This window comes from Pseudorca crassidens, chromosome 15, assembly GCF_039906515.1.
Source record: "Pseudorca crassidens isolate mPseCra1 chromosome 15, mPseCra1.hap1, whole genome shotgun sequence".
Classification (NCBI taxonomy): Eukaryota; Metazoa; Chordata; class Mammalia; order Artiodactyla; family Delphinidae; genus Pseudorca; species Pseudorca crassidens.
In genome coordinates, this window is record NC_090310.1 from 10,223,273 (window position 1) to 10,238,815 (window position 15,543).

Sequence of the window (15,543 nt, forward strand, 5' to 3'; positions counted from 1 at the left end):
CATTTATCTCACAGTGTATGTGTAAGATGCCCTTAGAGTTGGGCTGTGTACAACCTGAACAACTGCACATGATGGTCCTGAGTGCTTTCCACACGCTATTACAAGTAATACTTGTTTCCCCCAGTGGACCATAAACTCTCACAGGCAGGGACGGTGGGTTCTCTGTACACACACCTTGTACCTGACACTGGCTGGACAGAGAAACAACACTCAAAGTCTGATGAGCAAAAGAGTGAACTGTGGCCACATGCCTACCCCCAAAGCCAGAGGAGCCCCAATCAGAGCAAACACTGCTTGCCCCTGTGTGGCACTGCCTTGACTTGCCCCCTCTCCAGGAGGCGCTCAAGTCTCCAGTCCCAACTTCACGCTCTCTAATGAGCCGTGGCTAGATCAACACCCCAGATGCCGGGCCCCAGTGTTCGTGGCCTCTCTGTACTTTGTCTACAAGGAGCTGGAGAGAGGACCGAAACCCAGCAATTACCCAGCCTGCTGCTGAGTGCTGTTGGGAAACCCGGGGAGGAGGAGAAGTGTTTGCCCTCTAGACGCCCGCGTGGTGCTTAGAAACAGGATGAAACAACAGGGTTAGAGAAAGCAGTCTGGGAGTGCGGGAAGAGGACCAAGAGCCTGGGGTCAAGAGACCTGGGTTCCAGTCCCAACCTGGCACCTGGGGGTGGTGAACCCTGGGCTGCTTCATTCCCCTGTACAATGAGCGACAGGTTCAAGGTGGACTAGTTTCCATCCAGCTCCGGTTTGGGCAGGGAGGGCACAGGCCACATGGAACCCTGTCAGCGCCATGGCGAGGTGGACCTCAAGGGGCCTGGCTGACAAGGCACGGAGAGATGATCCCAGAACCATTGAGTCTGTTTGGAAAATGCTTTTCAAGGGCAGGCAAAAATCCCAACTAGGTCTGATCAGAACCCAAGACAGATCTGCTGCTCAGGCAGCTGGGCAGGTGGTACATCACAACTCTGGTGGGAAGGGCTCATTCATTGCACAGTCTGTGTAAAGAGTGCCCTTAGAGTTGGGCAGTGCACAACCTGTGCAACTGTGTGTGATGGCTGACCAGCAGGTCCTGCTGGTGCAATCAGATAGACAGGATACAAAACTCTAGAGTCCTGGACAATGAAGTAGGGAGACTGGGGAACAGCAGCTCTGGGAGAGCCCCAGTTCACTGTGGTTCAGGACATACCCCAAGAGTCATGCAAGTCCGACTTCCCTGGTGGCGCAGTGGTTGAGTCTGCCTGCCAATGCAGGCGACATGGGTTCGATCCCTGGTCCGGGAGGATCCCACAAGCTGTGGAGCAACTAAGACAGTGCGCCACAACTACTGAGCCTGCGCTCTAGAGCCTCAGCATAAATAAAAGAAAAGAAAAGAAAAGAAAAGAAAAGAAAATAAATAAATAAATAAATAAAAGAATCATCCAAGTCCCCTGTCCAGGGGGCGCCAATGCATCCTTGGGCTCTGTGCACAGAGTATGGGTGCTGGATAGTACTGGAGGCCATACCAGAAAGTCTGCGCCTGTTCAGATCCTCACGGCCCACACATGCCCAGAGGAAAGCGAGGGGACTTTACACTGAAATCCCTTCAGCCTGGGGGAAGATTCCAGCCACCATCTTTAAATCTCTATGGCTGTTGTGGACCATGGGATGGAAGCAATGCTGCTGCTTATAGCTGTGTGACCTTAGGCAAGTTACTTAACCTCTCTGTGCCTCGGTTTTCTCATGTGTACAATGAAATGAAAATATTTAACATCTCCTTCATAGGGTTGTGGTTGAAGAATAAATGCCCAGCATGACTACGGTAAGCACTCAATATGTTGGCTATTTTTCCTTCTTGGAGGACAGAGGCAGCTGAAGTGGAGGACCATGGGGAGGCCGGCTTGCATTCCCAGTAAGAAAAGCTCTAAAGCCAAACGGGCTACAGAGACCAACGGGCTGTCTTGGGAGGTGGTGAGACGTCAGTTGTCTGAGGGGCTGAGCCCCAGGCAGGTGGGCTGCAGCGGTGATGCTGCCTCAATGGAGAGGATAGATTAAGCCACCTCCAAGGTTCTGTGGAGCGCTGAGTCTCTGATTCCTTGAAACACTGGTTCTTACACATTGACGCCAAGCAACAAGCTTTGGCTGAAGAGTCTCCATTCAGCTTCCCAGGAGCCCAGCTCCCACCAGGTAGCCAGTGACGAGATGATGGTTTATGACGGAAGACATTGACTCATCCCAGTGCATCTCATCCCAGTGCATCTGTTGGAGCCAAACCTGCTCCCTGGTCTCAACTCCCTGGTCTCAGCTGCCCGACATGCCACGCTGGGACCTCAGGAATCTTCACAGACACTTGACATGTCTGAGCACAGGGACTGTCCAGATCGGGGGAGCCAGGGAGGTGTCTTGACACATCACCATCGGGTGGGAGCTCCTATCTGCATCCGTCTCGCCTTCTCCACTCACCTGCTGGCTGGGTGATGGTTCCGCCTGGCTGGCTGGGTGATGGTCCCGCAAGGCTGTCCTGCGCTCCCTTCCTTGCTTCCCAGACACCACAAGGACCCCTTTACATAGTCAGGGCTCAGCAGAAGTTGGCTTTATGTGGAGTCTCTTTGTGCAGAAGACCGGGGTCTCTGGGAGGTGGGAGCTAGCTTTGTGGGCCAGACCCCATCTGGGACTGGGCCTGTTTTCTGTGGGGTCACAATGTGCCCTGTGTCAGCCAGACCCTGCTGAGGTCCCCTGTTGCCTGGCCACAGAACAAGTGCAGCCCTTTGCAATTAGAGCCTGGTCAGCCGGGCTATGAAATGAGCGCAGAGCCTTCACACACACCTGACAGGCCTTGCAGACAGGACTGAGAACAGGTTTCCAGCATGTTCCAGGTACCTATTTGCAACCCGTTATTCCTTTGTTCCAGCAGGGCCCCTGAATGCCCATTTTGAATTTCAGCGCCTGGAACCCACGCGTGTTTCTCACCGAGCGCAGCCGGCTCAGTCTACAACGAGGGAGGTTCAGCCACATCTTCCTCTGCAGCGTGTCACAGTGAGGAGGTGGAAGGGCCAGGGTCTGACCCACTTCTGGGGACCACCCGCCCCTGCCTCTGCCAGCCCCGCCGATGCGTCCCTGCAGCAGCGCACAGGAGCCTTGAACAATATACAGCGAGTGACAGACGCGCTCTGGGCCGAGCGTGGTGGCCTCCCGCCTTCCTGGGCTCTTCTTCTTCCCCAAGGACAACCAGGAGGAGGGTGTGCGTCAGGCTTTCTTTTCTTAGCCAGCCGTGGCTTTTTCAGCTGGGTCTTCTCCTGGATCTTCAATAGGTCTTTCGCGTTACCTACATTTCATTTCTACTGTCTTTTAACAACTGGAAGCTGCCATTTCAAGTTTTAGTTAGAAAAAAAAAACCTGCGTCACGTTCTGTGATTTGAAGGGCAACCCCGAAGAATGTCTTTTTTTCTGTTAAGATGGAAAAAAATCTGCTGATGTCTTGGGTGGCCAGGAGAATTGGACGGCGTGGGCAACAGTGTTTGCAAATTCTAGGGTGGCACGCACAGACGGGACTGTAAAAAGGGGCTGGGTAGGGCAAAAGGAATCGCTAAGGTCTGGATAAAGCCCCTGCGACCCAGGCGAAAGCGGCTGGATCACTCAGTCATCACAAATCGTTAAGTGCCTTTAACGTACAAAGGCGCTGCTTCAGGTGCCAGAGACACACCTTAAATAACTGGACAGTTAGAACTTCCATGGGGGCTGGATAAATAAAGTAGTGAGTCAGACGGTGGCGTGGCTGCAGAGCCACTAAAAAAGGCGGATCTGCGATCTAAAGCAGAGCAGGGAGTGGCTGCCAGGGGTTGCGCGGTAGGGGAACGGGGAGCGACTGGTAAAAGGGTGCAGACTTTCAGTCTGAGATGATGCAAAGTTCTGGAAGTGGATGGCGATGGTGGTGAAGGGTGCAGAACAATGGGAATGTGAGCATTTAACACCACTGAGATATACACTTAAAAATGGTTCAAACGGTATACTTTCTGTTACGTACATGTGTCCACACACACACACAAAAGAGCAGGAAAGCTCCCTGTGAGACCTGTAGAAGCTGGAAGAGCGGGCGTGTTGCTGTCCCAAAGCCCTGAGGTGGGTACATGCTGGGAGTGAACGAGGCCAGAGTGGCCACGTGGTGGGGGAGGGGGAATGACAGGTGGTGACGTCAGACGTCATGGGGGACGGATGATGCCTGTGGCCCCTGTAAGGACTGGGTGGGGCCGAGAGACCAGTGACGAGGCTAGTCGTCGTCTCCAAGGAGGCTGGTGAGAGCTAATGGTGACTTGGGCCAGGCCGGCAGTGGTGGGCATGCCTCCATTTACGGCCAGGAAATAACAGTCAACAAATCAGGGCTGGTGAGGTCACTGAGAAACACAAGGCCAAGGCAGGGAACCGTTGCCTTCTGTGGCACGTTCTCATCAGTGGCACCAGGAGAGAGGTCAGTGGGCAGAAGGGGTGCCTTGCACTGGCAGAATTTACTCGCCTCTGAATCTGGCCCGGACCCAGGGCTTTGGTCCTTTCCTCCATGGAGACCTGTGCCTGGTGAGGGACTGTGGTGCTCCCTGGCCCTGCTCCGAAGGCCCAAGCACAAGCCCCAGAGAACTTCAGGACGGCTCTTCCTTCAGGATGGGCATCCTGGAGGAAGACAGGTGGCATCAAGAGGGTCGTGCCAGGGTAGGAACACCGTCTGTGGCAGGGCAGCGTCTTGCTGCGTGAACACATTCCCAAGTGCAGGGCATATACGAGGTGCTGGCTGGTGGTTCCCTTTCTTCCTTGGGAGGGACTGAGATGGAAAAAGGCCCAAGCGGGCGTCCTGGTTTTTGCCACCTATCCAAGATGAGGCTGGAACAACTCACTGGTCCTCAAATCACGCCAGGTTCCTTATCTGTGAGAGAGGTTTGAAGATACCTGTCCTGCAGGGTCATTTAGGATTTAAGGAGGTGTGGAACAAACGTGCAAGTGCTCAAGACCCTGCCTCAGCACGTGTGGCCACTGGATGAAGTGCGCTGGCCCGGGGACTGAGTGGATGTCCAAGGCAGCATTCCTGTCCAGGCAGTGCTTGGTCTTGCAGTGGGCTCTGGGTCTCTGCCTGACTTCGGATCTCCCCATTCCTCATGGCCTCCACCCTAACCCTTACCAGCAGCACAGTCAAGTCTCGCGCAGCGGCCCACGAACCCAGCCCAGGTCCCCCGGGCGGGCCAAAGCCCCCTGTCCCAGCGCACGCTCACCCTCACCTGCCCATCACCTCCCCAGCGAATGATCACATCCACTGAGGTGCTGAGATGCTTCCCTTCCTGGTCTATCTCTGCTGGTGAGATACCTGCTCCTGGGAGACAGCTGAGTCTATCTCATCCAGATCCCCCATGCCTTGAACAGGAAAGAGGGTCTGTGCGTCATCTGTGTTAACTGAATGAACATGGAGTGTAATTAATGATTGCCGTTTCATAGACGGGAACACTGACGCTCAGTTAGGTTAAGGCAGTTATGACCTTGGGACCACTGTGCTGTGTGGTCTCTAAGGTGGGGGGCAGCCCGGGCGCAGGTGTGGCCTGTGGTATATTCCCTATGACTCAGCGCTTCCCCTGGAAGCTATCCACTGTCTTAAACATGGGTAACCGGAGACACAGACGAGAGAATTGGTAACAGCCCGTCCTTGGTAACAAACACCTGGCTGCAACCCAGATTCCCATCACTGGATGAGGAGGAAAATGATGACAGAAGAATATTACCCAACAGTCAAAATGAACACTCTACAGGGACTTGCAAAACTCCGAATGAGTCTCAGCAATATAACAGCAGATGGAAAAATAAGTCCCCAACTGTTATGTCCAGCATGGTATTCTTTTTACAGTTAAAAGCAGCTATGACGAAACAACAACAACAACGACAACAAAACCCAACACCTTTAAGACTCCACGGAGTTGCAATGTTACTACATAGAAAGGGAGCCAGGGAATAGAACACATTACCTGGGGTTTGGGGACGGGCGGGGAAGACCTCTGGTTACATGGAGGGTATCGTCTCCATCCTACTTTTGCTCTGGCTTTGCATGTGCTGATTACACTACTGACATTAGCTAGTTAGTTAAATGCATAAAGGTGAGCCGTGCAAAGACACACGATGGGTGAGGGTTACGAACCTGAGCTGAGGTCACCGGTGCAAGGATGAGGGGCTGCAGGTGATTGGGACTGGGGTCTGGCAGAAGGGACACAGCCTCAGAACAGGAGGCAGGGTAGGCTGCTAGGCTGTAAAAAGGTGCAGGAAACGCTGCAGTTCAAGGGCTACCCAGAGGAGGTGGCCTGAGAAGGGTCCAGGAGCCAGAGTCAGCCTAGAGTCCTAGATGAACGGACAGGACTGGTCCCAGGGCGACAACTCACTCCCATTTGGGTCATTCTATCTGGTCTTGGCTGGTCAGTGATTTGGGGGCTCACTTGGGCTCAAGAGATGTATATTCGATCCCCAACTTGGTCCCCACAGTCCAGTCTCTATTTAATAGTCTAATGGTGCTGTGTGTAAAGGGCTAATGCTCTGGGTCTCCGTTACAGCACCAGCCCCGATGGTCTTATTTTTTTCGTTTAAAAACTTAAAAATGATTTAAATTTTATATTGGAGTATAGTTGATTTACAACGTTGTGTTAGTTTCAGGTGTACAACAAAGGGATTCAATTATACATCTATATATGTATATATTCTTTTTTTTTACATTCTCTTCCATTATAGGTTATTACAAGATATTGAGTATAGTTCTCTGCGCTGTACAGCAGATCCTTGTTGGTTTTATATATATAAGTGTGTATATGTTAATTGCACACTCCTAATTTATCCCTCCCCCTCACCTTTCCCCTTTGGTAAGCCCTGGTGGCCTTAGACATTTACGCAGCCCCTGAGCCTGTGTCCTCTCTCATAAACAGGGGGATAACCCCACCGATCACGGGGCCAGGGTTCGAGGTCGGCATCCCTCTGTAGATAAAAGCACGAACGGCTGATCCAACAGCACTGGTTTCTTTCTTTCCTTTCAGTTCGGATAATGGCCCTCATGTTCCCCTGGTTTTCTCTGGAACTGGAAGCTTATTCAACCTCCCCTGTTCCTCATACTGCAGCTGAGGAGACACACACAGACACACACACAGACACACACACACAGACACACAGACACACACACACACACACACACACACACACACACCCTCCCTCCCTCCCTCCCTCCCTCCCTCCCTCCAAGGATGTTCGGTCAGCAGGCTGAAAACAATAATCAAAAGACCCGACCCTAAAGCAATCTGTGGTCCTCGTCCCCCCCAGCCCCGCCCCACCAAGCTCCTGACACTATTAATTGGGAACCAACGGTCCCTAGAAGATTCGCCATTATAAGACTTTGGACCCACACTGAGGTACTGCCTGGATGGAGCTGCCATCCTGTTGCCTGGCAACTCTGAGATGCCTCAGCTCCCAGGTCACTCTGCGCCTCTCTCACCTCCTGTGGCCCCTCCAATTCTGTACCGTCTGCTGCTGGCTCGGGGGCAGGGTGTCCTGGGTGGGCCCCTTGGCCGACCCCATCCTTAGATGGCCCCCCATCAGCACCGACCTCCAGCTTGGAAATCCCCCAGGGCCTGGATCTTGTCCCTCCACCCCTCTCGGGAGCAGCTCAACCCTCCGTCTCCCTCGTCTCCCCATGCCCACGCTCTGCACTCCAACCTGCATTTCCAAGTTCCTAAGACTTAGGCCGCCCTCTCAAAACATCTCTGCCTTTCCATCCATCTCATCCCCTTTCTCTGGCCTCAGAAAAACGGTACCACTGTGGCAACCTATCTTTAAGCCTCTGTTCCCACCGGCGCCTCTCCCTCAGGAATCTCATACTTGGCTTCCTTGTCTTGGTGACAAACAGGCTCAAGTTTCCTCCGTCCTAAAAAAAGGCTCCCTCGTGCCCGTCACCTTCTTCCCTCCGCCACCACCAGTCCTCCAGCCACTGCCGCTGGCCTGACTCAACCCTCCAATGGATCCTCCTCAGCTCACCAGTGACCTCCACCAGCCAAAGCTGATGGCCTCTTCCCTCACACCCTCCTGTCCTTGGACCTTTCGGCTGGACCTTACATGGTGGGCCAAGGCTTCAGCCTGGACACTTATACCGACCACAGCAGGGTCTTCCAGTATCGACACTCTCCTTTTGCTTCCTGCAGTGTCTTCTCTTCCAAGCCTCCCCAGTGCTCTTCTCTCATTACACCCTCTCTGCCAATTCTCTCCCTCCCAGGGTCCCAGCCCCTGTAGCCCAGGCTTTCTCCTCAAGCCTCAGACTCGCACTTCTCTGCCTATGCCGGCTGGACTGGTCTCAGACTCATGTCTCACATCTGCCCACTAAGACAGGAAGTGTGGATGCCCATTTCACAGATAAGGAAACTGAAGACAGTGACCCGCCAGACAACCAAGGCTGCTGCGCGTGCCCTCATCCTGATGGGACAAAACGGAATCACACACCAGTCGACTCTCAAAACCCACTGCTGTTCCCCTTGGGCGTGGTTGACAGCCGACCACCAGGGCAGAGCCAGGGCCTGGGGCTGCCCTGACCCTGGGGCCGAAGGCTGAGTCATCTCAGAGAACAGTTCTCATTTTCAATGGCTGTGGCTGCCTGTTATGGGCAGCCTGGCTGACACTCGATCTGTTTACTCTCGGATTCCGAACCCAGCAGAGCGAGGCCCTCACAGGGGCCTCTCCTGGGCATCCTGGGCAAGGAGCCCGGGCCGCTCAGAGCCCTGTGGACCTTAAGCCGGGAGGGGGAGGGGGAGACAGAGGGGGGAGAGGAGGAGGGCCATTTCCAGGTAAACTCGTCCAGCAGATCCACGCTGAGATTTCAGATTTACAAACCAGATAAATTAGCAGAGGGAAGAGATTTGCGAGGGTTGGTTTAATTGGTGGAATCATTTACCACAAGTTCCCCATTAAAACTGCAATGGGCGGGGGGGAGGGATCTTCCTGGAATCTCTCAGACAGGAAGATGGAGCACAGGTACAGAATCAGGCTGGGAAGGCCACTGTGTGCTGCCTCCTTCGGTAAGGGGATCCCGGAGACCGAGCCTCCATTTGCATACCTCTGGGGAGGGGGAGCTCACTCCTCTGCGCAGCAATTCGTTCCATCCTGGGGTAGCTTATTTCTAGAAAGCTCTATCAAGGTGGCCTCTTTAATAACCGATACCCAGCTAGTCTTAATTCTGCCCTTCAGAGACGCAGGGATGTTTGCTCCAGCTGGGAACATGGCAGGAAAGGAGCCCAGTAGGATCATCACCCCTTCGCACAGTGAGAACAGGGCTTACGGGCTAAAACGCTGCATAAACCCCAGCTGTTTGCTGAGCGCACTGCTTCTCAACCTTGGCCACACATTGCACTCACCTGGTGAACCCGGAAAAGTACCGAGGGGGCCTGCTGAGGGTGGGCGCACAGCTGAAGCTGGAAAACCAGAGTGGCCGGGGGCCAGCCTCCCTTGCCGGATGCCTGGGCCTTCCTGGCCGGGAGAGGTCGCTGGCAAGCTGCCTAACCAGGGGCTTGAGCGTGGCACATCAGCCACCAAGTGCTGGGGGGGACCACCCTGGGCGGGGGCCTAGCTGCAAGGCAGTGTCCCTTTAAGGAGCCCCTGCTTGCTGCTCCTGGGGCTGCCTCATACCCGCTCTGCTATCTTTATGCCTGCAGACCCCCCCAGGCCGCTGTGGGCCTGGCACTCCTGGGCTCTCCGAGACAAGACTGAGAACACCTGTTACACCCCGTGGAGCACACTGCTCCCTAAACCAGAAGCACCACTGCTCCCCGAATGTCAGGACCCAGGGCCGGGGGTTTAAGCTGGTTCCAATAGTACCCGTTCACCGCAATGCCAGCAGGGAGGTGATGGACGGGAACGACCTGTTGGTTTGCCTGGACTGTCCCAGTTTGGGCACCAACAATGCTTCGAAAATGGGCAGAATCACACAGAGGCGACAGAAGTCAGGTGACAGGGCAGGAGAGGGGAGTGGTGACCAGAAGGGGGTAGTGGGGAGACTTCCAGGATCCTGGGAACGTTCTCTGTGGGTTTTTCCTGGGAGCTGGTTCCCCAGGTGTGGTCAGTCTGTGGGAATTCACAGAGCCACACGCATAAGATCTGTGCACGCCCCACGTGGCTGCTACCTCACTACCAGAGAAGAAAAATCCCAGAGGGCAGGCTGGGTGGAGGCCAAATGTTCAAGTTCTTGCCTTTCTACATGGCTCACATGCCAGGGTGTACCTCTAGGGTCCTCAGAACAAAGGTTTGAGGGGGCAGAGGCAGTGAGGGGGTGACCTGAAGATGGATGGGGAAAAGGACTCTAAGACATCCCTTTTGGGACTTCCCTGGAGGTCCAGTGGTTAAGACTCCACGCTTCCACTGCAGGGGGCACAGGTTCGATCCCTGATCAGGGAACTAAGATCCCGCATGCCACGTGGTGTTGCCAAAAAAAAAAAAGTCCCCTTGGCGACACCCCCCCTCACTGGGCCAGGGCCGAGCAGCTCCTCAATGGCACTCATCGCTTTAGGCGACAAATGTTTCTAATGAGGTCAACCTGGGCTTGGAGCACAGTTTCGTACAGGTGATTTTTTTTTTTTTTTTTTTACTCAAAGCCTTTCTCTGAACTATGGCATAATTTACCATAATGAAATGTGCAGATGTTAGGTGTACCGTCAGACAAATTCTGACAATTGTATACTCCCATTTAGCCACCACCCCAATCAAGAGGGAAAAACTGGGACACTGGGAATGACATACACCCTACTATATATAAAATAGATAATAAGGGCCTACGGTATAGTACAGGAAACGCTACTCAATACTCTGTAATGGCCTATATGGGAAAAGAATCTAAAAAAAAAAAGAGTGGATATATGTATAACTGATTCACTTTGCTGTACACCTGAAACTAACACGACATTGTAAATCAACTATACTCCAATTAAAAAAAAAGATATTGAACATTCCCATCACTGCAGAAAGCCTTCTGTCCCTTGCCTGTGGGTCCCTAAGACCAGCCAGAGGCAACCCCTGTGCCAGTTTCTATCATCACAGATCATTTGCCGGCTTGTGTGCCTCACAGCCGTGAGGTCATACGGTGTGTACTATCTTGCGTCTGGCCTCTTCTGTTCAGTGTATTGTTTTTGAGATGCATCTGTTTTACTTTACGTCATTTTGTAGCCACTTTTATTGCTGAATATATGTGTACGTTTATATATATTTATGATGTATTATAATATAGTTTAACTTATCCCTTCTCTTGTTGATATTTGGTTGTTTCCAGTTTTTGCCTATTATGAATAAAGCTGCTATAAACATCCTATTAAAAAAAAAAAAGATTTCCTGGCTGGCTTCCTCTGCCCCAAATTCCCGTAAGTCCACAAAAGTAGCTCAGGTTTGCCCCCAAGAACTCCCACCCAAGCGCGCCTGAGTCCCACCCTCTCCACGGGGTGGGTCCTAGAGCACTGGCAGTCAAGCATCTGCTGAGATGGGGAAGGACCCCGCTGACATGGGGCCAGGCAAAAAACAAGCACACAAAGCGTTACCATAGCTTGACTGCGGGAAGGGCTGTGGAACAAGGAAGCGTTTTATTTATTTATTTAAAAAGAAAAAAAAAATTTTTTTAACTTTTTGGCCGCACCCCGAGGCATGTGGGATCTTAGTTCCCCAAACAGGGATCGAACCTGCGCCCCCTGCATTGGAAGCTCTGAGTCTTAACCACTGGACTGCCGGGGAAGTCCCCAAGGAGGTTTTTTTATTTTTAAAAACAGAGCAGCTGTGAGGGTTTCCTTTGGATGGGGTGTCTGGGAAGGGCTCAGAGAGGATGAGATCCAGGCTGGGGAAGCAGCATACGCAGCGGACCCCAGAAGGGAAGACCCCTAACTCGCGGAAGAGAAATATTCTACGGCGCTGTGGTCCAATTGTGTACAGCCAGGGAAACATGGAATATCATCTATACTTTGTAATACATCGTTGAGTGGAAAAAGGCAAGCCCCAGAAAATACAGTCAGATACCCTTGTCAGGTGTATACACAGGACAAAACTGTTTGTAAAAGTCAAGGGAAAGATAAGTGTGGGTGGACAGCAGTTACCATCATGTCATGGTCGCAGTGGGGGGTATTCTTATTCAAACAATAAACAAACGTAACTTGAAAGCTAGGATCGATAAGTATGTCACAGAACAAGGATCATGAGTAATTGCATTCTGTGCACCTGAGGTCCATTAAAAAAAAAAGGAAAAAGAAGGCTTTGAAATGTTTGAGGGTCTGTGTCTTAAGCAGCTCACTTTGGCTGCATGGAGAGCAGTTCCCACATCTCACTGGCAATCTCGCTGTTCTATCTGTACCTGCCTCTCTGTATCTGCTTGAGTCCCATCTTCTCTTAGGTGGAGGGAGCTGGCTTCATACTCCATTCACCGTGGACCACCGGGGGGCCGCCCAGGGGATGCAGGACCCAGAAACCGAAGCCCGTGAGCCTGGCCATATCAGACCCCTGGCCCCTGTGTCCCTCCAGCTGGGAGCCTGGGAGGACGGTCAGGAGCCCCAAGAGGAGGTCTGCTCAGCTGCTACCAACTTTACCAAGTCAGCAGTGTCAGCCAAGCCCCCCAAGATAGGGAGTCGGACACAGACGCACATGTGTTTCTGCAGGGGTTTCAGGGACAAGAAACCAAAGGGGGTGGACGGAGGATGGGAGGAGGACATCAAGGAAGAGCTTGGAAATGCCTTAACAGGGGGTTACAGCTCAAAGGTGTGCAAGATACTCAGGTGAAGAGAACCAGGGGTCAGACACGCTTTGCATATTCCATACCCAGGAACATTCTTCACTTGTACCAAGAAGCCCATGGCCCTCTCAGCCTCTTTTTCTTCCTAGCACTTTTGGGGAAGAATAGCAGAGACATATTTTTCTGCACCCAAGAAACAGGCCAGTAACAGCACGATGACAAATGGGCCTGGTACCTGGTCTCAGTGGAGGTGGGGCGGTGGGGGACACCAGGGTATGGAAGGGACTGAGGCTGCCTGGGGGCGGGTGCGGCGGCTCCTTTCCTACCAAAGAGGGGCAGCTGCCACTCAGCTCCGATGTACTGTTAAACGTGGGCCCTGGGTTGCAAGATCTTCCAATTTTTCCAGAAAAGCTGGAAATCCAGATTTTGGTGATCTCTCTCAATATTTAAATGTTGGTGTACTTTTTTAATGTATTTTGGGCTGCATCAGGTCTTCGTTGCTGCGCGCAGGCTTTCTCTACTTGCAGTGAGCGGGAGCTACTCTTCGTTGCGGTGCGCAGGCTTCTCACTGCGGTGGCTTCTCTTGTTGTGGAGCACAGGCTCTAGGCACGCGGGCTTCAGTAGTTGTGCCACGTGGGCTCAGTAGCTGTGGCTCACGGGCTCTAGAGCACAGGCTCAGTAGTTGTGGCGCACGGGCTTAGCTGCTCCGCAGCATGTGGGATCTTCCCGGACCAGGGCTTGAACCGTGTCCCCTGCATTGGCAGGCGGATTCTTAACCACTGCGCCACGAGGGAAGTCCCTATTTTTTTTTATAAGTATAATTTCCACTTTATTTTCTTTCCAGGGGACAGTATGCTTCAGTCTTTAAGGACTTAGCTCCTTCCATGGGCTTTGGCGGAGGCTGTGGGGCAGCACCCGCAGGCCGAAATCGGGGTGGAGGTGTTCGGTCCTTCCGGGCTTCCCGAGAATGACTCTTGACTACCGTGCAGTGAACGGCACAACTCACGCAGTAATGCAGGTTCACACACAGCTTGGGAAGCACACAGGCACAGAAAACCCTCGCTTCGGCAATGTCCCTGACAGCTGCGGCCTCTATGATGTTCCGAATGACGAACTTCTTAATGGCCTCATCCTCGGGCATGCGTCGGGCACAGCTGGTGCAGCGAACAGGCTGCACGAGGCCGCGGCCCTTTTGGGCACGACCATTATTCCTTCTTTTCTTGGTCATCTTGGAAGCGAGGAGGAGAGAGCTAAATGTTGGTGTACTTTTCAAAAAACACACCGCGTGGGCCAAAGAACACACGTCTGGCCTACAGATTCCCCATTTTTCCCTTCCTAGTCTCCTTGAAGTTCTCAAATGTCTTGGGATTGAGGGGCAGTCAATTTCCTGGATGAAGGGGTGTCTGTGTGTGTGACCACTCATGGGATCGGTGCCTGGAGTAAGGTGGCAGGGTCCCGAGCTAACGGCCCCTGGGACCCCTTAGAGCTCACTGGGCTGCCTCTGAGGTGGGGTCAGGAGTAGGTTAAGCGACGTGTAAACCAGGTGAAGCAGAAGATGGCCTGTGACCACCTGCCCGCTCTGGATGCTGACCTGGGCATCTCAGCTGCTCCCTGCTCCAACTGGGCTTCAGCATCTCCAGCTGGGCCTGTTCAGCCTCGACTCCTAGCAAGCTGGGTGACCCTGGGCATGCCCTGCGTCTCCCCGCGCTTCGGGCTGGCGCCTTGTCACCCCCAGAGTCAGAACACAGGGCCTGCGTCGGAAGGACTGCGGCTCCAGCTTTGCCAAGCCGCTGCCCTGTCCACCGCAGTTCCACGGGCCCAGCGCTGCGCTAGCTGGGGATGCAGACGTGATGATGTGTTTACATAAGCGGGGTGGATGCAGGGGATAAGCAGAGAAGGGCAAGCGGGGGAGTGCTGGGGGTCTGGGGCTCAGGGAGGGCACCCTGGAGGTGGTGGCGCTGGAGCAGAAAGCTGAAGCAGAGCTAAGTGTGGGGGCGGCTGGGATGTCAGAAAGGAGCCCTGAGATCCCCAGACGGAGCCAATTCCTGCTGGCCAGGCCAGCCTAGGTTCAACCACATCCCACTACAGCGTACCCGACTGCTCTGACCAGGAGCCCACGGGGTGTACCCCCGGCATCTGCCTGCAAAGGGTGGTACATACAGCCAGGTGCGACCCCACTCCGCCCAACCCTAAGTCAGGACAGCCATCGTTGAAATGAACCTGGCATTCTCTCTACTGAGTCCAAACAAACCTAGAACAGTGCTATCCAGGAGAGCTTCCTGGAATGATGAAAATGGTCTACACCTGCGTTGTCCAGTTGGGTTAGCCACCAGCCACGTGTGGCTACTGAGTGCTATGAAATGAGGCTAGTGTGGCTAAAGAATTGAATTCTTAAAAAAATCTTACTTGATTTTAATTAATATGAACTTAGCTAGAGTTCATATTAACTAAATGTGAACTAGAGGCTACCGACTTGGACAGTACAGTTCTAGAACTTTTCTACCCATCACTCATTCAGGAGCAAGCAGCCTCCACCTGAAACAATGTCCACGTCGCCTCCGGGGCCTGCAGCTCCAGGTCATTCGGCTGCGGTTAACCCCCCAACACCTGAAACAATGTCCACATCGCCTCCGGGGCCTGCAGCTCCAGGTCATTGGGCTGCGGTTAACCCCCTAAGCCACAGGCCCTGGGACCATTCCAGGTCCAGATGCCATCTCTGTCTCCATGATGTCCGGAACCTCACTGAGGTCCTCAGGAGTGAAGGACTAGCTGCTGGCATGAGGCGGGGTCTCGAGTTTACCACTACTTTCCCCCAGGAA

General features: G+C 53.3%; 2 protein-coding genes across 3 annotated transcripts in view; both read right to left on the minus strand.

The window, feature by feature from the left end:
• Positions 1-15,543, minus strand: part of CASTOR2 (cytosolic arginine sensor for mTORC1 subunit 2) — a 58,965-nt gene that overhangs the window by 25,639 nt on the left and 17,783 nt on the right. The gene's annotated exons all lie outside the window — the stretch shown is intronic.
• On the minus strand, positions 13,071-14,014 carry LOC137206827 (small ribosomal subunit protein eS26-like). Its single transcript, XM_067705959.1, has one exon. It carries the CDS (start codon positions 13,950-13,952, stop codon positions 13,554-13,556), a length of 399 nt encoding a protein of 132 aa, XP_067562060.1. The 5' UTR covers positions 13,953-14,014; the 3' UTR covers positions 13,071-13,553.